Genomic DNA, 21,399 nt, shown 5'->3' on the forward strand with positions numbered 1-21,399 from the left:
TCGCCATAATTAAATAATTTTCTTACATACGAATATAAGAGCTAGTGATTAAGTTAATTCTATCATTAAAGTCAGTTTTTTGTTATTTTTAGCTATAATTTTATGAACCTGATATCATTCCATCAGATAATAAGTTATAATATTTTTAACTTTTAACACACATTCAACTTAAGTTGTATATTATATTGTATGTTACGAAACATTTGCGCTGATTAAGAAATTAAAAATTTTTCAAAACAAAGAAGCCATATTTTATTCATGAAGACCTAGAGAGAGAAGAAATATAGATTAAATTTTTACGTATCTAGGCCATTATAATGCTTAAAACAACAAAGTTATTATTAAATCACAAAGACAATGAATCGTGGCAATTATCAAAGAACGTAATTTACAATATCATGCTGTGTATAAAAAATGTAATTCTAATTTATTTTCTACATATACTATGTATTTACCTTATACATAAGAAAGATGGAACAAATTCTATATATGAATCTATCATTGAAATGATATATACCATTTTAAATTTCACAAAACAATTAAAAAGTTCTCATAAAAAATATTTATTAATTCAATTTAGAATAATAACATCTGTTATTTCTGACCTTTTCTCGAGGTCACTTTATGTATACAGAAAAACACATGAAATGCATCTGTCGACAAGTCATGCAATACTACGAAAAAGGGTGCAATCGGTATAATTATCCTAGGAAGGAAAACTGGTGTTTTTATACGAACAACTAGTTTGAAAGGTTATCATTTCGATGAATGTCATATTTGTTTAAACTCATACTTATCAACTTATTTATTCAAGCTAACTTTAGGACTTGGGTAAATGTACTTTTGAAACGATAAAATATAAATTAATTTGACTTTTTCTTGTGTTTGATTTTACGCGAGTATAATACATTTAGAAATTAAATTATTTTTAACGGATTTTAAACACCTTACAGTGACCTGTAGGACCTTCAAGACATATACCATCTCAGTCTCCCCGTGACCACGCTCGCTGTAAAGTGTTCGAAACGTCGGGTTTTTTAATATAATAAATAAATCGCGTTTTTACTAAATTGATTGGACTTTTAAAAGCTATCTTTTTCCAACTTTCTACCTAAACCGAAGCTTTTAACTCCTTTCCTATTATAACACAAAAAACAGTAATTGGCGTACTCATATGTAAAAATACACCTATATCGTATCTTGCTGTCTGGAGATTTCTTCTTATTAAAGAGCAAGAACATCATCTGTATCAATAATGGCACATAGTTTAAATTCTAATTATAAATACAAATCTATAAAACGAACACGTGTAAAAATAATAGTTTTAAAAAAGTGCAATACATAAAATAATTATTTAATCCATTATATATTGTACTAGCGGTCCGCCACGGCTTCGCCCGTGGTACATATATAGCCTATAGACTTCCTCAATAAATGGGCTATTTAACACTGAAATAATTTTTCAAATCGGACCAGTAGTTCGTGAGAGTAGTACATTCCAAGCCAACTCTTCAGCTTTATAATATTAGTATAGATTAGAACCGCGGTTTCCCCCACGTAAGTCTGTATCCCGTAGGAATATCGGAATAAACAGCTTATGTGTTATTCCACTTGTCCAACTATCTACGTACCAAGTTTCATTGCAATCGGTCCAGTAGTTTTTGCGAGAAAGAGTAACAAACATTCATACATACAACCATCCATACTTACAAACTTTCGCGTTTATAATATATTGCATGCAAACTAGACCAAATTAATGTCAAAAGCACCAGTAAGAATATGGTTTCTTACGCCAGTAGGTATAAAAGAATGGAAGTCAGTATAAACACATTAAAAGGTTGACAAATCATAACAAAGGGTGGGTCAGGTGGGGTAGGGTGACCTTTACGAACTGTGTCGTATGGGCTGTGATTTCTGCACGCGATTTTCGACCTTAAGGTTAATGACAGGATATGGGATAGGGTGAAATGTTATGGTAATGATGGAAGTCTGTTATGACTATTATATTATGAAGGATACAGTCATTACATACATGTTATTTTATGTTATATAATTATTATGAAACCTTTATAGATAACTACAATTCTGAACAGTTATTTTAAGTTTAGCTTTATTTAAGTTATTATTAATAATTAAAAGAAAATGTTTGTCTGTCTGTCTGTTGTGCAGTTTTAACGTAAATTACTAGAAACACTTTAATTTACTTCGTATCTGATAGTTTTTGCTAACATATAGGTTTTAATATATTTTTAAAATAACTTCGTTTAAATTCCAATTGGAATGAGGTTAATAAAAATATACTATAACTTACATGTTGTATGAGGGACTTCTTTCAAATTATGCATTGAAGTCACATAATCTCAATTTTATCATTACACTCTTTTGCGGAAGTATTAAATACTAAATATCATCGCTTTTAGCCCATGTCAACTCTTTATTCAGTTCGACCGCTTTTCCACAGAGTTTATCCTATAAAAATACACACTGAATAGAGTCTTCAAAGTTGTCTTGCATGTGCACTATCTAGATTTACAAGAATGAACCGAGAACATGCGACAGGCTTATTAACTTAATTGTCTTGTTGAGTTTATCATTGCATTGTTAAAATGGCATAATTTTGCGCGAGAATTCACTTAACGCTGGGGTTTTCTAATTTTTTTAACCTTCAATGTCTTTTTTTGGTTGCTACTATCTGATCAATTAAAAATCATTATTAATAAGAGCATACAACTATGTCAAATATAGATACATACATTGTTAGTATAGGTGTTGCATTTTTTATTTATATCTATTTAGGTAGCGTAAAATAATGGACAAGTTCAATTGTTGAGTTGGTTTCTCCCTTATTTTTTATTCAGTATGCTTTCTAATCGATCAATATGTGGAATAAGCCCATTATTATTACGACGTTAGATGTAGTTTTCCGTGTAGGTACAATCAACTTATATGTACTATATATACTATATAATATTTTACGATACTAAGTATAGAAATGTAATATTTGTTCTTCGTTGTCGTATACTAATAAAACTAATGACCACCGCGACAAAAATAAACATCAAGCAACCTTCAGAAAACATTTCAATAATGTCCGTGTAATTTGTTTTCAAAATCTGATAACCAAAGGAAATAACGTGGCTGGTTTTTCAACGCGTTACCATGGAAACGGCCGTAACAACAGAACCTCCGATTGTGCTAAAGGAATTTCAATCTTATGCACGAAGAATACAATTCAATTTGTGTGTACGTATCGTAATAATAACATACCTACGACTTTTCAAGTATCATGAAAAATGTACATCGAACGAAAACTATTTAAAAGGTTAATTACTTATTTCCTCATTAAAAATTGTTTTGCAACTTTGTATAGCTTTAATTATGATTCATATAGATTAGAGTACTTAAGCTTATAGTGGTCTATTACAAACAGTCTTATTTATTACTGCCATTAATTTTACATCTCTGATATAGATTACTGACGTAGATGTCTACTTTATTTCAGTTTTACAACCGAACAGTCATATAGAATTTAATATAGTAATTCGCAAGCAACTTAGAGTAATAAGTTTTAATTAAGTACCTATTCCAGAAATAGCTGATTTAACAAAATGTTAACTATGTAATGTAATAATATGTTAAAATGTTGAAATATTACCTATATTGTTAATGTACATTTATATTTTTTTGAAACTTTTACTAAAAAATGTTATGAAGAATATATAATGTAAAATATTAAGATACACTTACTTTTGTGACCTCTGTAATGCTTGTTCTATAAGTAAGTAAATTTTTCCTTGAACAATATTTAACTTGGCCTTATCTCTCAATTTACTTCTGATAATTATTAAAACGAGTATTCGGTAATTACAATTGATTGAAATTATAACACAATAAAATCAATATTGCCATAGATGCTTCTTTTCAGTGCGAAAAACGTCAATGCTTGACAATGTATATATCATGAGAAATTTTGAAAGAACCTCGGCCACCCGTGAAGCGGGTTCACGGGTAAGCGAGAGACTAGGCGTTGCTACCGTTTGGCAAAAAGACGCGGGTTCAATTCCCGCCTCGTGATCAAATTTTTTTCCAATTCTTTCAAAATTTCTCATTTATAAAGCATTACAATGCTATAACACTAAAAATTGAAATGTATATTTCATTTACCCATTAGTAACAAAGTAAATTGATCAAAAACAAATCTGTAACGGCAACCATACCTTGCGGATATTTGCGGTTCACCACAGCCCTAACCACTGCTTAATGTGACCATTATAGAAAAAACTGTTGTAAATTGCTGTGGGAGCTATTGGTTACGAAGCTGAGTAGTAAGTTTGTATGGATCAAATGTTTAAAAGCGAGATAAGTAGCAGAGAATTTGTTTAATGGTAATCTCCCAAAATGTTTTAATTATAGGTTAACTTATTTATAAAGCTTATTAAAATAGCAGTGTGTTCTTTTCAGTTATTATTCCTTAATTATTATATTAACGATAATTGTATTTAATATATTTGCGAAGTGAAAAGATTTTATATAGAAGATATATTGGGAGTTTGGCAGGTCCCTTCAATATATAAAGAACATTCTAGAAGCTGACAGAAGCAAGCACATCACACTGGGTCTTGGCACTGGGAGAATTCACAGGAGTTATATTAATACCCGTGAATTTCCTGATGCCTCAGCTCAGGGTGGTCAAAATCTACAAACAGAAGACCCTTTTTATACCGAAACGTCATGGCTTTCTCGTCGCTCCAGGGAAAAAGGACGTGAATTAGGGTAGACTAAACCTTTCAATGTTATTTCTTATTTCAATTTGAAATACTATTACTAATACTACTATCATTCTGGCGACTCAACTGGGGATAATAAGATAAACCCATGAAATCCCATGAAACCCGATCTTTGATAAGTGTGCAAAGTTTGGATTAAATTCCGTTTAAAGTCGTCGGTGAGATACAAACATACAGGTGAAGCTATTTAGCGTAAAAACATTAAGCTTTTAGGGAATGTTTAAAAGAGTGAAGATATGCTGAATCTCTACAGTCTCAGTGTAACAAATTTACATTTATTAGCGCCATAATATTAGAAAAATTAACACTACCAAATAAACCGAGTATTTCATCTACACTTACACCTCGTATTAATTGGTTTCAATGTTATCTCATACATTATGTAACGACACAATGTCTCGCACACGCAATACCTTTGTCAATGTTAATTACATGTGTCTACTCATTGTTACTAAGAACGAGGTGTGGGTTGATATGTATAATATATATCATATTGTAATTAATTAAAAAAACTATAGAGCTGTGAGGTGGAACACATGTTTCCTACGTACTTGGTAATGGCTACACCTAAGGAAGTTTTTCTAGTAAAATTCTATGCTTATTAATATATAGGAGTGTAAAATTTAATGCCACTTCTTGTCCCGAACTATACTGTAATGAATACACACCGACTTTGTGTTTTTTCAAGTCAATATGACATGATGATAAGCAAAAAGCCTTCACACATCTTAAAAAGATTATTATAGTATACGTATTGCCCTTACGTTTGCAGTATGGCTTATACTGCGAACGGTCTCCGTGGTCACCTGGATGAGGATCACCTGACATAAAAAAAATTGTAGGAGTCGAACATGCTTCGGCACGAATTGGGCCACACAATTTGAACGGTTTGAGATATTCAAAATTATATTCTCTTATATCAACGATTGATTTTAATTTTCTATAAGACGACAAGGATTTATTTTTTAGAATTAATACAATTGCTATAATTCATATCTGAATTAAAAAAACTCTTTAATGTCTCTAACACGTTTAACCAATATGCTTTTAAGAAATAAGGAATATGTTTTGTAGGAACTTTTTTGTTGTAAATGCCTAACTCATAAATGTTAATTTCTAAGGTTTCTTTTAAAGCTTATTTAGAGCAAAAGAAACCTTCATCATAAATTAAGAGAAACCTTTGAAAATCAGTTTCTCTTATCTTTTTTTAATTGTTAGTATTTATTTATATTTATGTAGTTTTCAACTCTCTTTGCTACAAGGTTTGTTAAATTCATTTTGACCCCTACCTCTACACTAAAGAAAACGATCAACTATAGAACTTCGTTTACTGATAACGTCGATTATTAATTGGTCTTCAAATTTGCTTTCCCATACGATAACTGGATCTTAACGACTGTGTGTATAAGCTATCTATATGCTTCCTGTCTGCTTTTATCACAAAGAATGAATGATTCCAACGACAGTTGAAAGATATAAACTGAAGCGATATTTACACGTGTAAAAAATATAAAAAAATTGGTAAATTGGTAAATGATTTACAAATGGGACCAAATTGTTAAAATTTCATTAACACAAAAATAATTATGCCAATCGCTTGAAAACCGAAAAACCGAGAATCGAGAAATATAATAAAGAAAATTACAGTTAAATTGAGAACCATTTTGTTTTTTGGGAATTTTGCTTAAATAAGAGAACGTGTTTATCCTATTTCAATATCAGATTATTATTTTCGTTTTTTGTTTATATAAGAGAAATGTACTTATATACGTAGGTTTTAGGTTTTAATAAAACACGGAGTGTAGATACCCGCTAGGTTAAAAGATATATTACATTATACGTTCATACGTTACACTTCTTTAGCAATTATTTAACAATGTTTAAAGTTAATACGATAAACTATTGAATAGTTTAACCACAATAAATCGTCACCGTCATTGTAGCCTTTTAGAATGTCCACTGTTGGACATAAGTCTCCCCCAAAGGTTACCAAACCGACCGATCACCAGCGGCCTGAGTAAAAAATGAAAATAATTAAAAGCGCTGCAAAATCTAATCACAATACAATTTCTTTAAAGAAAAAGAAGTTGTATTAGTAGTAAACAAGAGTTTAAAATAGCTAAAAAAGCTGTTCCTTAACTGAATAAGTGTAAATTATCCAATGTTTGTACATAATAAAAACTAAAATCTCCTCACTTAAGCTCACGCCGCAGTTGTTAAGGTGACAGTCATTCCCGCATATTGTATACGAGGTAACAATTCATGGTAATCCATATGCAATTGCTTCTGTGAATTATCATTTATCTCTAATAATAATTAACAGTTACAATTCCAAGATAGAAGCTAGTTCAAGGATTAATCAAACAATAGATGAGATCAAATTTTCTCTATTTATTGAAGCAATAATTCATTTAGAAGCACATTTGATTTGTCATACAAACAAATTAAATACCATCGCTTTGTTCATTTTCCGCAATAACGGCAGGCTAGAAATTATGCAGTTACTTTTCAAATAACAATATTATAAACCTAGTTGGTTTCCCTTTTTGGTTTTATTTTCATTTGAAAAGGAACCAAACTTTATTGCACACAAAACCTACATAAAAACATAGATAAAACACAGGTAAAAACGGAAAATATGCACAGACGGCGGTCTTATCGCTAGATAGCGATATCTTCCAGACGACTATTTTTTTTTTTATGTCATAGCGGGCAACTGAGCGGGTGGTTCGCCTGATGGTAAACGATCACCACCGCCCATGAACATTTGCAAAGGTAGGGCCTCTGCGAATGCGCTGCCCGCTTTTTTGGGGTAAGGGAAAAGGAATGGATTAACGACTGGAAAGAAGGAATGGACTGGGACGGGTGAGGAAAAGGAAACGGGCCTCCGGCTCCCCCACTCACCGTACGAAACACAGTGGCATGCCACTATTTCACGCCGGTTTTCTGTGGGGGTGTGGTACTTCCCCGGTGCGAGCTGGCCCAATTCGTGCCGAAGCGTGCTCGACTCCCACAGTAGAATACTATATGTAATAAATAGATATACATTTTAATAGAGGCGGATGAACAAACGTGAACACTTTACGAAGAACTGCTGTTACATATACATATAGACTGTAATAAAACAAATACACCTATGACATAAATCATATTGAATATACATACATATACGTGTTTAGAGTTAATTGCAAACATTAGACGAGTAATTATTGATGGATCAAATGAAAGGTGTGACTGGCGCGTTTCTGTGACATAACGCTTTCTCGGATAAAAGAAAGTTGTAGAGTAAATTGATGACTAAACAGTAGCGCGTTACTGTACCACCTTCGCTGTAAGTAATATAATAATTATGATTTATAAAGACACTTGCGATATCACTACAGTTTCAATCTCCTAATGAAAGAGATGAATTTAGATCTTTTATGTACCACAGAACATCAATTAAAAAATATATGGTTAATGCCTTTTTTAAACATTAAATCTGCGGGATGTAAATTATAATACGAACGACGTTTTTTTTATTATACTGGTATATACATGTGAAAACTTGTAATTGTCCTTATTCACTAATACTACGATTGTATTTATAGCTGTAAGTTTTCTTTTAATTAAATAAATTAATAAATAGTATAATAAAGTCGCTTCTCGCGTCCTTATGTGTGTGTATGCTTAGATCTTTAAAACAACACAACGGATTTTGATTGTTTTTTTCATATATAGAGTGATTGAAGAACATCTATTAAACTAGTCACAATATAACGCGTGCGAAGCGGCGGGGAATAGCTAGTTTTTATTAAAACTCTTTTCGAATTCTTTGATATGTGTTGTAAGCAGTGTGAATAAACTGAAGAAAATGTATCTAGATAAGCAATAAAATCCATATCATCGTATTATTTTGTAACGTGAGTCTTTGTTTTTAACCGAATTGAAAAAAGGAGTATTTTCTCAATTTGACTATATTTTATGTGTATATTGCCTTATAACGTATTACTGAGTCAACCTATTTTGGAAATCCTTTTTTTCGAAAGCTGGTACCTTACATGCGATCGCATTTAAATTCGATTTAGTTCTGACAATTTGAAGACAATTACTCCCATAGAATAATAATATAAATATTTGATTATGTTATTTTCACATTAATTTATTTCTAACTACCGACTCTTAAACATTTGTCGAAACTTCATGTCATATCACATCACGTCCACAAAAACTAGTGAGCTTCGATGCGTTGGTATTCCCGCAGTCTATTATCTTATATAACAAAGATAATGCACAGTCTCATCATTGTGTTGAAATGCCTTCCATCAGTCACAAAAACAACTGGGTAATGACATTTTAAATGCACATTTTGTGTGAACAATAACTGATGATGGGTGTTTAGGTACTAAAAAGAGTGGGTAATAGTTTTCTTTGGATAAAGAAAGAGCGTAATTAATAAGCTTAACAGCTTTCAGGAAGAGGCTAGACTTTAGTCTGGCTATCAAAAAACTTCATATTACAAAATTCGATTCGATTCGATTCGAATCGAAAAATTGAATATAAAGTTAAACTATTGGCATAATTATACATTAAGAATTTACAGATTTTTAAACGCGATTCATTCATTATATGAGTCTATGAAAATCAAACAAAAACAGATACTAATATTCTATATACAATTATATACAAATACTCTTTTATATTTGATATTATCAACATATTCGGCTAGTGAGAGAGACAGGAAAGAGGCTATGAATTTAGACAGCGTGCTTAGTAATTGTAATTTGCTATAATACCGCTGAGAAAATAAATATCAAATATTTTTATACTATTATCATAGTCACTTCTCACTTTTATCTTTACTTAATATTCTTTTGTGTATAATTTTCTATTTAGATCTCGAAGTCAGTCTTTTTAACACACATAAGTAGCTTCATAAGTATGATCGTATGTAATCGACTTTTCTAGACTCGATTCAACGATTAAATCAATTTAAAACGGACAGATTTTATTCAAACTTATCAAGACTATTATTCTGATTAAGGTTATTAGAATTTATTTATTTCTAATGTATATTTATACGCTGTAGCAAATGAGAAAATTTAGTTGATACAATCAATAAAGTGGATTGTTTCTCAGCTATTCTTAAACAATATTTAGGTATTATAAGAATTGATTTTAGAGATACAAATATTGAAAACCCTTTTTCAAGTTGTCTTAAACGAAATATTTTGGTGATTAAAGGTTGATCGTTCATCTAAATATTTCTTAGAATCGGTTCGGATGGCAATTTGGCCCGTGCCAAGTAAAATGATTTTCGAAGCGAATTCCTTGGAAGTTATTAACGCGAAATAATCTAGAGTGAGTTATTAGGAGAATACAAAATGGACGTAAATTATTGCTATGCTAAATAGCATCGATCCTTATTCTGTATTAAAATGGTAGATGACGTCATATCTTTGTTTTTTAAAGTTTAAGGGGCTACGATTGTAACAAAGATAAAAAAGGGGCTCATATAAAAATAAAGTGTAAGAAATAGTTTTTATTCCATCCTGTCTATGCATCTACTCGAAAAGCTAGTCATAAAACACTGAAATATATTAAAAAGTGTTACGTATGAAACTGGAAAAATTAAAGTTAATCAGTATTGATTTTCTTTTTTACTTAATCACCACAAGCGGATGCGAGCGCAGACGAGCGATGATTAAAAACTATATAAGCTTTGTTTACTATTTTGTTGTGAGGTACATAGAGACAGTGCGGACAGCGGACAAAATATATTATGTGAACCGACGTGCCCAGGAACGTTCTTGTTTCGTAGTGTTTTGATGCGATAACGTTAAAACAATTAAGTTTTTTCATTTAGCCCTTATTTTTTAAGCAGAAGTTCTATCCTACTTCCTACTAATATGATAATTGCGAAAGTTTTTGCTCTTTTACGCAAAATCTACTAAACCGGTTGCAATGAAAATTGGTATGTAGATAGCTGGAAAACTGGAATAACATATAGGCAACTTTTTATCCAGATATTCCTTTGGGATACAGCTAGTATGTTATAATGATCAAAAGTGCTCCAACAAGTTTAATTGAAGAGTTAAATGTTTAAATTGGAGTTTGTGTTTGAGTGTGTGATTTAAGTTGAGTTTGCGTATGTGTGAGTTTGAGTTCTTAACATCTATTACAACCCACTCGTTCATAATTGGAGTATGGACAGAATTTAGTCAAAAATATATTAACCAACTGTCACATTACAATTATATGTCACACAGAAACATGCACTGGTGATATGGTGGTTCGCTTAATGGTAAGCGATTACTACAGCCAATAAACATTCGCAGGTACTTACTACCTCTATCCGCTTTTAAGGGGAAATGGTTAAGAAAACAATTGACGACTGGAAAGAAGAATTAACATGAAAGGGTGAGGAAAAGGAAACGGGCCTCCCGCTCCCCCACACACCATACGAAACACATTAGCACGCAATTGTTTCACATCGGTTTTCCGTAGCGTTGTTGTACTTCCCCGGTGCGAGCTGGCCCAATTCGTGCCGAGGAGTGCTCCCTCCTCCTCCTCCTCCTCACAAAGAGGGGCCACTGAAAATCAGTGTGGCAACTGCGTTGCTGCGTATGCTGAGTGGGTACCCATTTGGCTCCACTTTATGTTTCTCGCTTTATATTTATTTCTATATTTTTTTATTTTTCTTGGTTTGTTTTCTTGTGTAAGCTTTTTTGTGGAGTCAAATAAATGTTTCTTTCTTTCTTTCTTTCTCCTCTGCTACATATGATCAAATTGTATATAATACACATTTTACTTGTGGCTCGCCATTCTTATCGCCTGTGTGTATAAACCAATTTCATACGTCCTTTCGTGCGCCGCTTGCCGGTGTTCACCTCTGTAATTAGGTACCTGCGCTAAGCATGGGCTACTGATAATTTGCCTATTACCCTAGTGATGTACATGTGTCGATAAATACACAAATCGATGTAAAAAATAATCATTTATTTGCAATTAAGATTGAGAATGTAGAAAATGTAAAATTTGAACACAGATAATATATGCTTTCTTCTAATGCGAATATTGAAAAACTCACTAAAATGATTGAGACAAAATTTACATACGTAATGTACAACGCATCATTTCCCCAGGAAAATTTATTTAAGAATACTTGAGAGATACTTCTATAGAACAAGTTATAGACTGTAACATAGTATATTCTACACATGTGCCTAGGCCCTAGTGCGAAGGACTAAAAAGCATAATAATTACATTTATAAGCAAACTACATAGATATCAGTGGTAATATTAAAACAATTATTCTATCGACCATTCTATCGACATCAGAACAACACTAGTGCTACCGTGTGCCGGCAATCAGGCTATATCGCGTGTACACTTCATAATACCTAGCCACAGGCTATTATATTATATATTTTGTTACATTTAGATTGCATTTGTGCTTAACTGTTACGTTTGGTTAACATCTGGTATCGGCAATCATGTCTGATGCTTAAATTAGTGTTGTAATTTTACGATTTTTTTCAAAAGCTTTATATTTGACAATAGAAATATCCTTTAGATTCCCTTCTAGGAGTCTTAAGAATTGTGAATATGCAATGTACTCGTATATGTAGTATTCATAGCATATACTACTTCCTACTAATTCTACTAATAATATTATAAATGTCACAGTTTGTAAGGATATGTGTGTGTTTGTTACTGTTTCACACAAAAACTACTGAATCGATTGCAATGAAATTTGGTACGTAGACAGCTGGACAACTGGAATTACATATAGGCAACATTTTATCCCGATATTTCAACTGGATACGGGATTACGCGGGTGAAACCGCGGGGCGCATCTAGTTATTATATAAAATTATATTAGAGGTAAATAAGAATATTATGATGTTGACTGCATGGTGTTCATATTTAATGTTTTAATTAAACGAATCTGTATTTTGAAGTGTTTTCTTTTAAAATTACAAAATTGATAATCAAACCTGTCAGTAATTAAATTAAAAGTGCAAGCTTTATTCATATAACTTAAAACCCATGTGTTGTTTCTATACAGACTATAATCGAGCAATATAAAAAAGCTATTTTCTACAATAAAGGTCCAGGGGGAGGTACCACCCACATTCAAGTAACCTCTTTAACAAAAAACAAAAACAGATTTAAATAGGACACGGAAAAATAATCATAAAAATCGGCTCCGCCAGTAAAAAGCTATATTATCACACAAAAAATACAGACAAATCGATAACCTCCTTTTTTGAAGTCGGTCGAAAAGACTGCTTACTTCGCTTGAAATACACCAAGCCTTCTGTTAAATCAATACTCGCTACATACGTAGGTTAAAATAAAAATTTCGTAATAAGGCGCGGCGAATGCCAAGCGGGTGCCACCACGGGGTTGAAAACGGACGCCTAATGGCAAATAGTCACGAAACCAACGAAAATTACTTTGATATAACCATCGTTGATACGGACTCGATGCTCGGTTTCGTAATACTTATAATCATACTATTCGCTCGTACCGTCTCCGCCAGGATATCTTTGCTTGTATCCCAAGGGAGCATATAGTCGGGATAAAAAGTATCCTATCACCTAAGTCAGCTCATATCCTGTCTGTATAACAAATATCATCAAAATCCGTTCTGTACTTTCAGCGTGATTGACGGACAATCATCAAAACAAACAAATTTTCACGTTTATAATATTAGTGTAAGCTTTGTGAACTTTATTTTTGTGGAGAAATTAAAATCATTTAGATTGAATCTAGGACTTGCTTGAAAATCCCTTTGTTCTATATTACAATAAATAGAAAAAGATTTTACTGGTGTTAATAATATCAGGTTGGTGAGGCACCACTATCCTCCAATTCAATATAAGAGTAAGAATCTCAGAATATTCAGATGACAACTTGTAAGAAGGCTTCTATACGTATCCAAATATTACATAATTCTGCACGTATTAAAATACGTGGCTAAAATATTGCAAACCAACGTCTATTAAATAGGCACAAAATCAACGAAGCTTATGCAAAATACATAGTATAATGTTGAAAGCACTGTGGGGTTTCCTGCTGGCGTGCCTGGTGCAGCCCGCCCCTAAATAGTGCAAACTGATGCAATCGTTGGCATGTTTTGTTGATTTCGTTGCTAGGCAACGGTAGTTTCGACTTTGTTATAGATTTTTAGATAACATACTCCTGTATGTTATGATGAGCTTATGCTTACGCTCAGTTTACGTCAATTATATTGTATACATTATTGAAAAAATATGTAGCTAAGTAGATTCTATAGGTATAGAAATGAATGGATCCTGGGTTCTCAACAAAAAATGTCTCGGTCTGGCAGGTCATAGAAGGCTGATCGCATATTCGTATATAAAGAAAATCGATCAGTAAAACAGACGTATATCCTCTGTCCCTTACACAACTAGGGGACGCGGGATTTCACATGTGTGAATCCCGGAACAAAACTTTCCAATATCCTCTCTCGGGTCTTAAACTATCTATTACCAATATTCATCCAAATCGATTCAGTGGTTCAGGCGTGAGGTAGAAACAGACATAGAGAATTGCTACTTACCTAAAGTGTAGGTAATACCTACATAGTTTTCCCAAGCAAAGACGGGTGTATTAACCAATAGTAGAGTGTATCAACTCCTCCATGTACATAATTTATATACAACTATTATTATATTTTTATTTCAACGGAGTTAAAACACATCTCATTCTAACTCCGTTATAGTTTTAAATACCTCTATAGATTTAAATGGAATGATTACATCGCATTCTAAATCCATTGAAGTTGTTTATCTATACTTGCTTATATATAATTCATATTTTCAGGCGGCCATGGAGGCCTCATCATCAGATTACAGCGATGAGGAAGTGGGGGTGATAGCCCGCGGACAGAAGCTGTGGGTGCGCGGAGTCAGGTCGCACACCACATGTGCTGATATCGTGAGGGCGCTGCAGGATGCTCCTGAAGGTAGTTCGTTTATTCTAGCTTTATAGTATGGAAGAAATATAAGAATCGCTATCAATAAATGGACCATTTTACACTAATATGTTTTCTTTTAATTGGAAAAATAAAGTCCCTGAGATAAGTTGGTTTAAATAATCAAACGAACTCTCTTTGAGTCTTTATTAATATCAGCATAGATGCGATATATTTAGACATTTATACTCTTACAGCTGATTGCCTAAGCGAGCCCGGGGAATGGGTGCTAGCTGAGCGATGGCGCGGTGTGGAGCGACCGTTACCGCCCGATGTGCCCGTACTACACGTTCTGGCGGCTTGGGGCGATGCGAGACATGAGGTTAGTTATGAGTCATTAATTTATAGTTTTGGTTATTAAGTATATTCTTGATTACAGCTAGAAAAAATTGTAATTGTGGTGACACAACACGATTATAAGATTATCGTTAAAAGTTCAAAACTATGCTTTAATACAGTCCAGCAGTTTCTACGATTTAAAGGTAATGGTTGCATACTTAGTATATATTAATACCTATATAGGTATATTAATACCTACCTACTTAAAGGTTCATTCACATAATTGAAATATTTATTACGTGCTCACGCAGATCGATGAAAATTATGTGATACTCTCTCTTAATAACGTCTTACTAATTGAGGTCCAATAGCTGCAATTACAATTCCATTGTTTCTCGCTGCAAAGGTCCGTCTCTCCCTCCGGCGGTTGTCCAGCGGCGGCGAGGAAGACTCGGGGCGCGACAGCGACGGGCGCGAGGCGCGAGAGGGGCGCACACGGGGGCGCGAGGGGCGGCGGCGGCGGCACCGCGCCGGCACGCCGCCGCGCGCGCGCAGCGAGGACCCCGCCGCACGCCTCGTATCCGTCATACAGCACCAGAGCAGGACTATACACCAGCAGCTTGATAAACTTAGGTAATTACACAGCTGGTACACACCATCATCATATGTTTATGGTTAGCTGCCTATAGAGCCGGACTATGCACAAGCAGGCTGAGAAACTTAGGTAAACAGAACTTTTATACGCCAACATCATCAGGGCGTATAATGTTTGAAGTGTATAGGGGGCTATACACCAGAACCTCGATATACTTGGGTAATATCAGGGAGAGATCACAATCAGACATGCCAAACTGGAAATATATATTTTTTATTTAATATTAATAAATAATGAATAGAAACAGCATGACCTCGATAAGTAGCTACGATAACTACGTTACCATCATCCGACATTGAATAATTTATTCATAATCCTAAAATAATAATAATAAATATACACCATTAGGTATGATAACTCAAAGGACATCATGTTTGTTTATAATGGAAATTAGCTAAAGAAATATAATTCTCTGAGTGAGCTTTAATTATTTCAAATTACGAACACATATTATTGTCTTTATTTACAGGGAACAAGAGAAACTAATCGACCAGCTAGAGGACCAGACGCACAAGAGCAGGATGGAGAAACATGGAACCAACTACCTCCTCGAATCTTATTTACGCGATCTCGGCAGATGCAGCGAAGTCAACGACAGTCAGGCCGCCAACAGCGACAGTGGCGTCGGCGTCGGCAGCGGTACACCACCCAGAAGACACACGAAACACAAATCAAGAAGAGAACGGCACCTCATGAGAGAACACTATTTCACTAAAGAACTGACAGATATATGCCAGGTTAACTCCGAAAGACTGACACAGACCCACAACGACACAGATTCAGACGCGTCATCCGACGAACTAACGAAAATACGAGAAGAAATTGAACTCCTCGAGAAACTCGCAATAATCAACAAAAGGCTACACCGCGAAGAGGAACTCGTCGTGCGTCTGACCGCCAAAGTGAAACGATACACGGACGAAAATAAAGCAAACAGCTGCGAAAACGTATCCCAGGTCGCTATGCTCATCGATAAAATAGAGGAGGACTTAGCGAAGACGGCAAAAGAAATGCAAGACAACACCACGGAATTGGAGAAGGCTGACAAAGAGCTGGAGTTCCGGATGAAACTGTTGGACGAGTTGACGTTACAACTAGAAGAGGAAGAGCTACAGAATACCATCTTACAACGGCAATTGAACGAGGCCTCGAGTCGACAGCCTATCGCGTTGCAAGATAGCTACATCCCCGTCCTGGATCAAACCAATCCACCTGTCTTCACTTACACGGGCAACGGCTACGTCCTGGATACACTCGTATGACAGACAGACACACAAATTTTGATCCCAAAGATGTATTGAAATTACCATAAGCTTCCAGCGTGATTAAGTCCAAAATCCGAGATATATTTAGTATTATTATAGCGTAGGAATACATGGTGCTAAGAGTTTATTGTCTTATAGATGTAGTTAGTTTGTAAATAGTATTTATGTATTGTGTCCCATACCAAAAATGTTCAATAAACCACCAATCGATTGTAATTGTTAGACCTAGTCAATTGGTAATACGACAATAAGTAAGATCTTCCACTTGTTAAATCTATAGACTAGATTATACTGTATGAAATAAATTTATATGCAAACAATGGTCTAATTTTCTTTTAGTGTAGGTAATTTTACTTCATTAACAAATTTATATTTTGCACTTGCGCATGAAATAATAAAAATTATATTCTACAAATTGACCTTATAAACAAACTTAAAATCGCTCATTAAACTGTCGTCAATAATGGACAAAGAGCATTCCATAAAAATTCTTATTATTACAAGGCAATAATCCTATCAATATAATCATAGACTGAACGTCTATTGCATTCTAATTAATTAGACAGTTATAACCGGAATTGTACTATGGTAAATTTATTTGTATACGCACATTACTTTAAACCTTTGTGGTTTTTCCTTAGTTGATACACAACATTTAACTTGTTAATTCAATTTTTTGTTCTGATAATAATAATAAAAAAAAGTAAATTCAGCCTAATAGACAAAGTTTTTCTTAAGACAATTTTTGAGTGCGTATGTTAGTCTTGTTTTTTCTTGTATGTCGATAATTATATATGATAGATTCCATAAATTTGAGTTCAAATTAAAAACCACAGAGGTCAGTCAATGTACTTTAAAAACGTTATTGTTACGATGATTTTGTTTCATACGATAATGCTATCGTTTGCTATCAGACGGTAATCATTCCAATATGTAACAATCTATTAAGTATCTAGGAAAAAGGAGTAAACTACCCTTGATAATAATGTAGAAATACGTTATTCAAATGAATGACATACTGTGATGTGTGTTTTAAAAAGAAATACCTTAGCAACCATAGATATATGGTAAATTCAAAGTATGTTCTTCGATTTCCTGGTACTATCTAGTGTACGTACACTAGATGGCGTTGTGACAAATTTAAGCGAGACATTTCAAATTTTTTTTACATAAAACAAAAACAACTGAATATTAAACTGATATATGGAAACTATCCACCAAACGTTAATTTTTATGATAAAGCAGTATCCACTGTTTTACGCTCCATATAAGCTACCCAAAAAGCAACACATTAAAAGAAGTCTAATGAGCAACAGTTATTTTTTCTATTTTAGTTACAATGCAATATGCACTAATTTTTATGTTTTTTTTTTTATTTATTACTCTTTAACAAAAATTGTACAGGAAACTTTAAAATATATATATATATATATATATATATATATATATATATATATATATATATATATATATATATATATATATATATATATATATATATATATATATATATATATATATATATATATATCTTTAACAGCCTCATATTATTAATTATTAACTAACAAACATAAAACACAACACATTGATAAATCTAATCTGTCTATCTCTTTCATTCTCGTGTTGTGTGGCATAAATAGAAAAAAAAAACTATCAACAAAAGAGAAAATTGCAAAACTTAAGTGTTCTCAATTTGGTAACTAATTATTATTTACTTGTTGTATATATATAATAGACTATTGTTACCTTGCTAAATAAAACGAATGTACAATATTATGTCAAAAAATATTGTAAATATAATATTAATTATGTAAAGAAATAAAATAACAACGATTAAAAGCGCAGTGTTTTATTTAATAATATTATTATGAAAAAAATACATTAATTGACTTGTTCCTTTCTTGCCTTGGCCAGTGTTCAAGCACTTGTTATTAAGCTTTAACTGGAATAATGTTGTATGTATGGTGGTTGTATGTATGGACGTCAAAACCGCAAAAACTGATGTGATTTTATTGTCAGATAATAAAAAGTAATTCTGTGATTAAAAGTACAATAATAATGAAATTAGGTATTTAATGAATTCTTAAAAAATAGATTCACACCTGATTTCATTGTTTACATTTAGAAGAATAGAAATTTTTTATTAAGAATCTTTTTACACAATTTTTCGTACTCAAGCAGCTGTCGTACAAAGCCTAAACACTGGCCAAGGCGAACCTTTGCAAACATAAACAGAGGGGGGAAGAAATATCCATGAGGAACAGGAGTGGGAAGGGGCGGGATTTATCTTCGAATCTTCATTTGTTTCCTCTCCTTCCAGACTGTCTTGTAGTCTTGTGCTTACTCCGTATCCATGGCAACCTGGAAATAAATAATTTTTCATATGAGCTGTATATTAAATAGAAATAGTGAAAATAAGCACTGTTTGATATAGTTTTTTTTTTTTTTGTTTTTATAAGGGATTTATATCGAAGTTTATAAACACTTGTACTAGATTTTTTTTTAGTTTTACTGCATTCAAATGCTTTATACATGAGAAATGTTTAAAGTATAGAAAAAAAAATCCCAACATTTGTATTAATTTAAAACTTATGATTAAATTGCATAAGTGGCGGTTTTATATTATGTGAAAATATTTGCCAGAACACGTATTTATAGTAATGGAAACTTTTTAAATTACTTCACAGATTACTAATAGGAGTAATAAATTTTATAAAAACCAATGTATAGGTATGAAGGTTTCATCAAAATTTATAAAACTAATGCATATATATTAAAATCATATGAATTTTGTGGTTACCTATACGTAAATCTGGTCACACATCAGGGAACTAAGAATGAACGATGTCTATACGTTACGATCTCAACTTAGCAAGAAAAACTACGAATACTGGTTCTAAGATTACAATAATAGTCGTAATACAATAGATTTCTCAATATCAACATTTATCTGTATCTAATGGATAATTTGGACTAGCCGTACAACGACTCCGTGGCGCAACGGTAGCGCGTCTGACTCCAGATCAGAAGGTTGCGTGTTCAAATCACGTCGGGGTCAAACGAAATATTTTTTCTTTTTTTATTTAATAAATTAATAATTTGTTTTCTTTTTATCGTTTATCGAAATGAAAGGATAAAACATTCATTAAATACTACATTCATAGTCATATGTACAGTTTTATTTGAAAGCTTCTATAGCATGCGTAAGATGAATAGAGTTCTTTTAAATAAACAAAACAAACATCTAAACAAATTCAGATAACCCAGTGTGTTCCTTATCTCACGCACCGAGACGCGGTCATCGGTCACTGCTCATTATCCACTTATACTGGTTAATACGAACCATTCATTCCCAACCCGCGTACAAATACAGTCGCCATGCAATTCGCATTTCTAGCGTTTATTCTTTACATACTCCCAGCTACAGCTGTCAATTTAAAGTATCTCGACCCAGTGAAATTGCAAACGAAAACATCGGCCGAAGTACAAAAACAAGCGGCCCTAGAGATCATCAGCAAGTATCTCAACAACGTCGACGTGTACATTAGCCCAGTTTTATTTGTCAACAACAAAGATGTGTTTGTCCTGAGGACGGTGAACGGACAACTGCATATAAGGGCTAGCACCGGAGTCGCGGCCGTGTGGGGCTTCAATTACTACCTAAAGAAGTATTGCAAGAGTCAAATAGCGTGGCAAGTGCAGCACTTAAATATACCCAATCCGTTACCAGAGGTCGAGGAAACTGTTATAGCCAATGACAGGTTCAGATATTACCAAAATGTGTGTACCGCATCGTACAGCTTTGTGTGGTGGCAAGTCCCGGATTGGACTAACCACGTCGAGTGGATGGCATTGAACGGTATAAATCTCGCGCTCGCGCCGATCGCCCAAGAAGCTGCTTGGGCGAGCATTTACAAAAAATTAGGAATGACAGACGACGAAATCAGCGAACATTTTACGGGACCCGCGTTCCTCTCGTGGCTTCGTATGGGAAATGTTCACGGATGGGGAGGACCACTGTTTCAGTCGTGGCACAATGGTCAAATGCAAATCCAATCGAACGTCGTGGACCAAATGTTCCGCCTGGGAATGGTCCCCATATTCCCGGCATTCAATGGCCACGTCCCGAAAGCGTTCGAGCGTATTTTCCCCAACGCCACATTTTACACAGTGAGCACTTGGAATAAATTCAACGACGATTACTGCTGCAATCTATTTCTGAGCCCGTTTGATCCGCAATTCAAAATAATAGGTAAGATGTTTTTGAAAAAAGTCACCGAGGGTGTGGGAACAAGCAATATATACACAGCCGATCCCTTCAATGAAATCAAAGTCGAGCCGTGGTCTACAAGTTTAGTTCAAGAAACAGCAAAAGCTATTTTTACGACGCTTACTGAACATGATGAAAATGCAGTTTGGGTGTTACAA

At 33.6% G+C, this 21,399-nt stretch overlaps 3 protein-coding genes and 1 non-coding gene across 7 annotated transcripts in view; 3 read left to right on the forward strand and 1 right to left on the reverse strand.

Annotated features, from left to right (window-relative positions):
- The window catches only part of LOC119837333 (ras association domain-containing protein 10), a 91,065-nt gene extending 73,774 nt beyond the window's left edge, over positions 1–17,291 (forward strand). For all 4 annotated transcript variants that reach the window (XM_038362874.1, XM_038362875.1, XM_038362876.1 and 1 more), the window contains 4 exons: positions 14,622–14,763; positions 14,970–15,094; positions 15,458–15,684; positions 16,176–17,291. In XM_038362874.1, the coding sequence (XP_038218802.1) occupies positions 14,628–14,763; positions 14,970–15,094; positions 15,458–15,684; positions 16,176–16,968 (1,281 nt within the window). In that variant the 5' untranslated portion in view covers positions 14,622–14,627 and the 3' untranslated portion in view covers positions 16,969–17,291. The remainder of the gene's footprint in view (positions 1–14,621; positions 14,764–14,969; positions 15,095–15,457; positions 15,685–16,175) is intronic.
- Positions 17,292–18,809: 1,518 nt separating this feature from the next.
- The window catches only part of LOC119837334 (proteasome subunit alpha type-1), an 8,987-nt gene continuing 6,397 nt past the window's right edge, over positions 18,810–21,399 (reverse strand). The window contains exon 6 of the mRNA XM_038362877.1: positions 18,810–19,332. Coding sequence (XP_038218805.1) covers positions 19,312–19,332 — 21 coding nt within the window. The 3' untranslated portion in view covers positions 18,810–19,311. The remainder of the gene's footprint in view (positions 19,333–21,399) is intronic.
- LOC119837433 (alpha-N-acetylglucosaminidase) overlaps positions 19,576–21,399 on the forward strand; it is a 5,791-nt gene continuing 3,967 nt past the window's right edge. Inside the window, exon 1 of the mRNA XM_038363009.1 lies at positions 19,576–21,390. Coding sequence (XP_038218937.1) covers positions 20,350–21,390 — 1,041 coding nt within the window. The 5' untranslated portion in view covers positions 19,576–20,349. The remainder of the gene's footprint in view (positions 21,391–21,399) is intronic.
- On the forward strand, positions 19,958–20,029 carry Trnaw-cca. The gene has a single exon. It is a non-coding gene; the product is annotated as a tRNA-Trp (tRNA).

The sequence above is a fragment of the Zerene cesonia genome, chromosome 27 (genome assembly GCF_012273895.1).
Source record: "Zerene cesonia ecotype Mississippi chromosome 27, Zerene_cesonia_1.1, whole genome shotgun sequence".
Lineage (NCBI taxonomy): Eukaryota > Metazoa > Arthropoda > Insecta > Lepidoptera > Pieridae > Zerene > Zerene cesonia.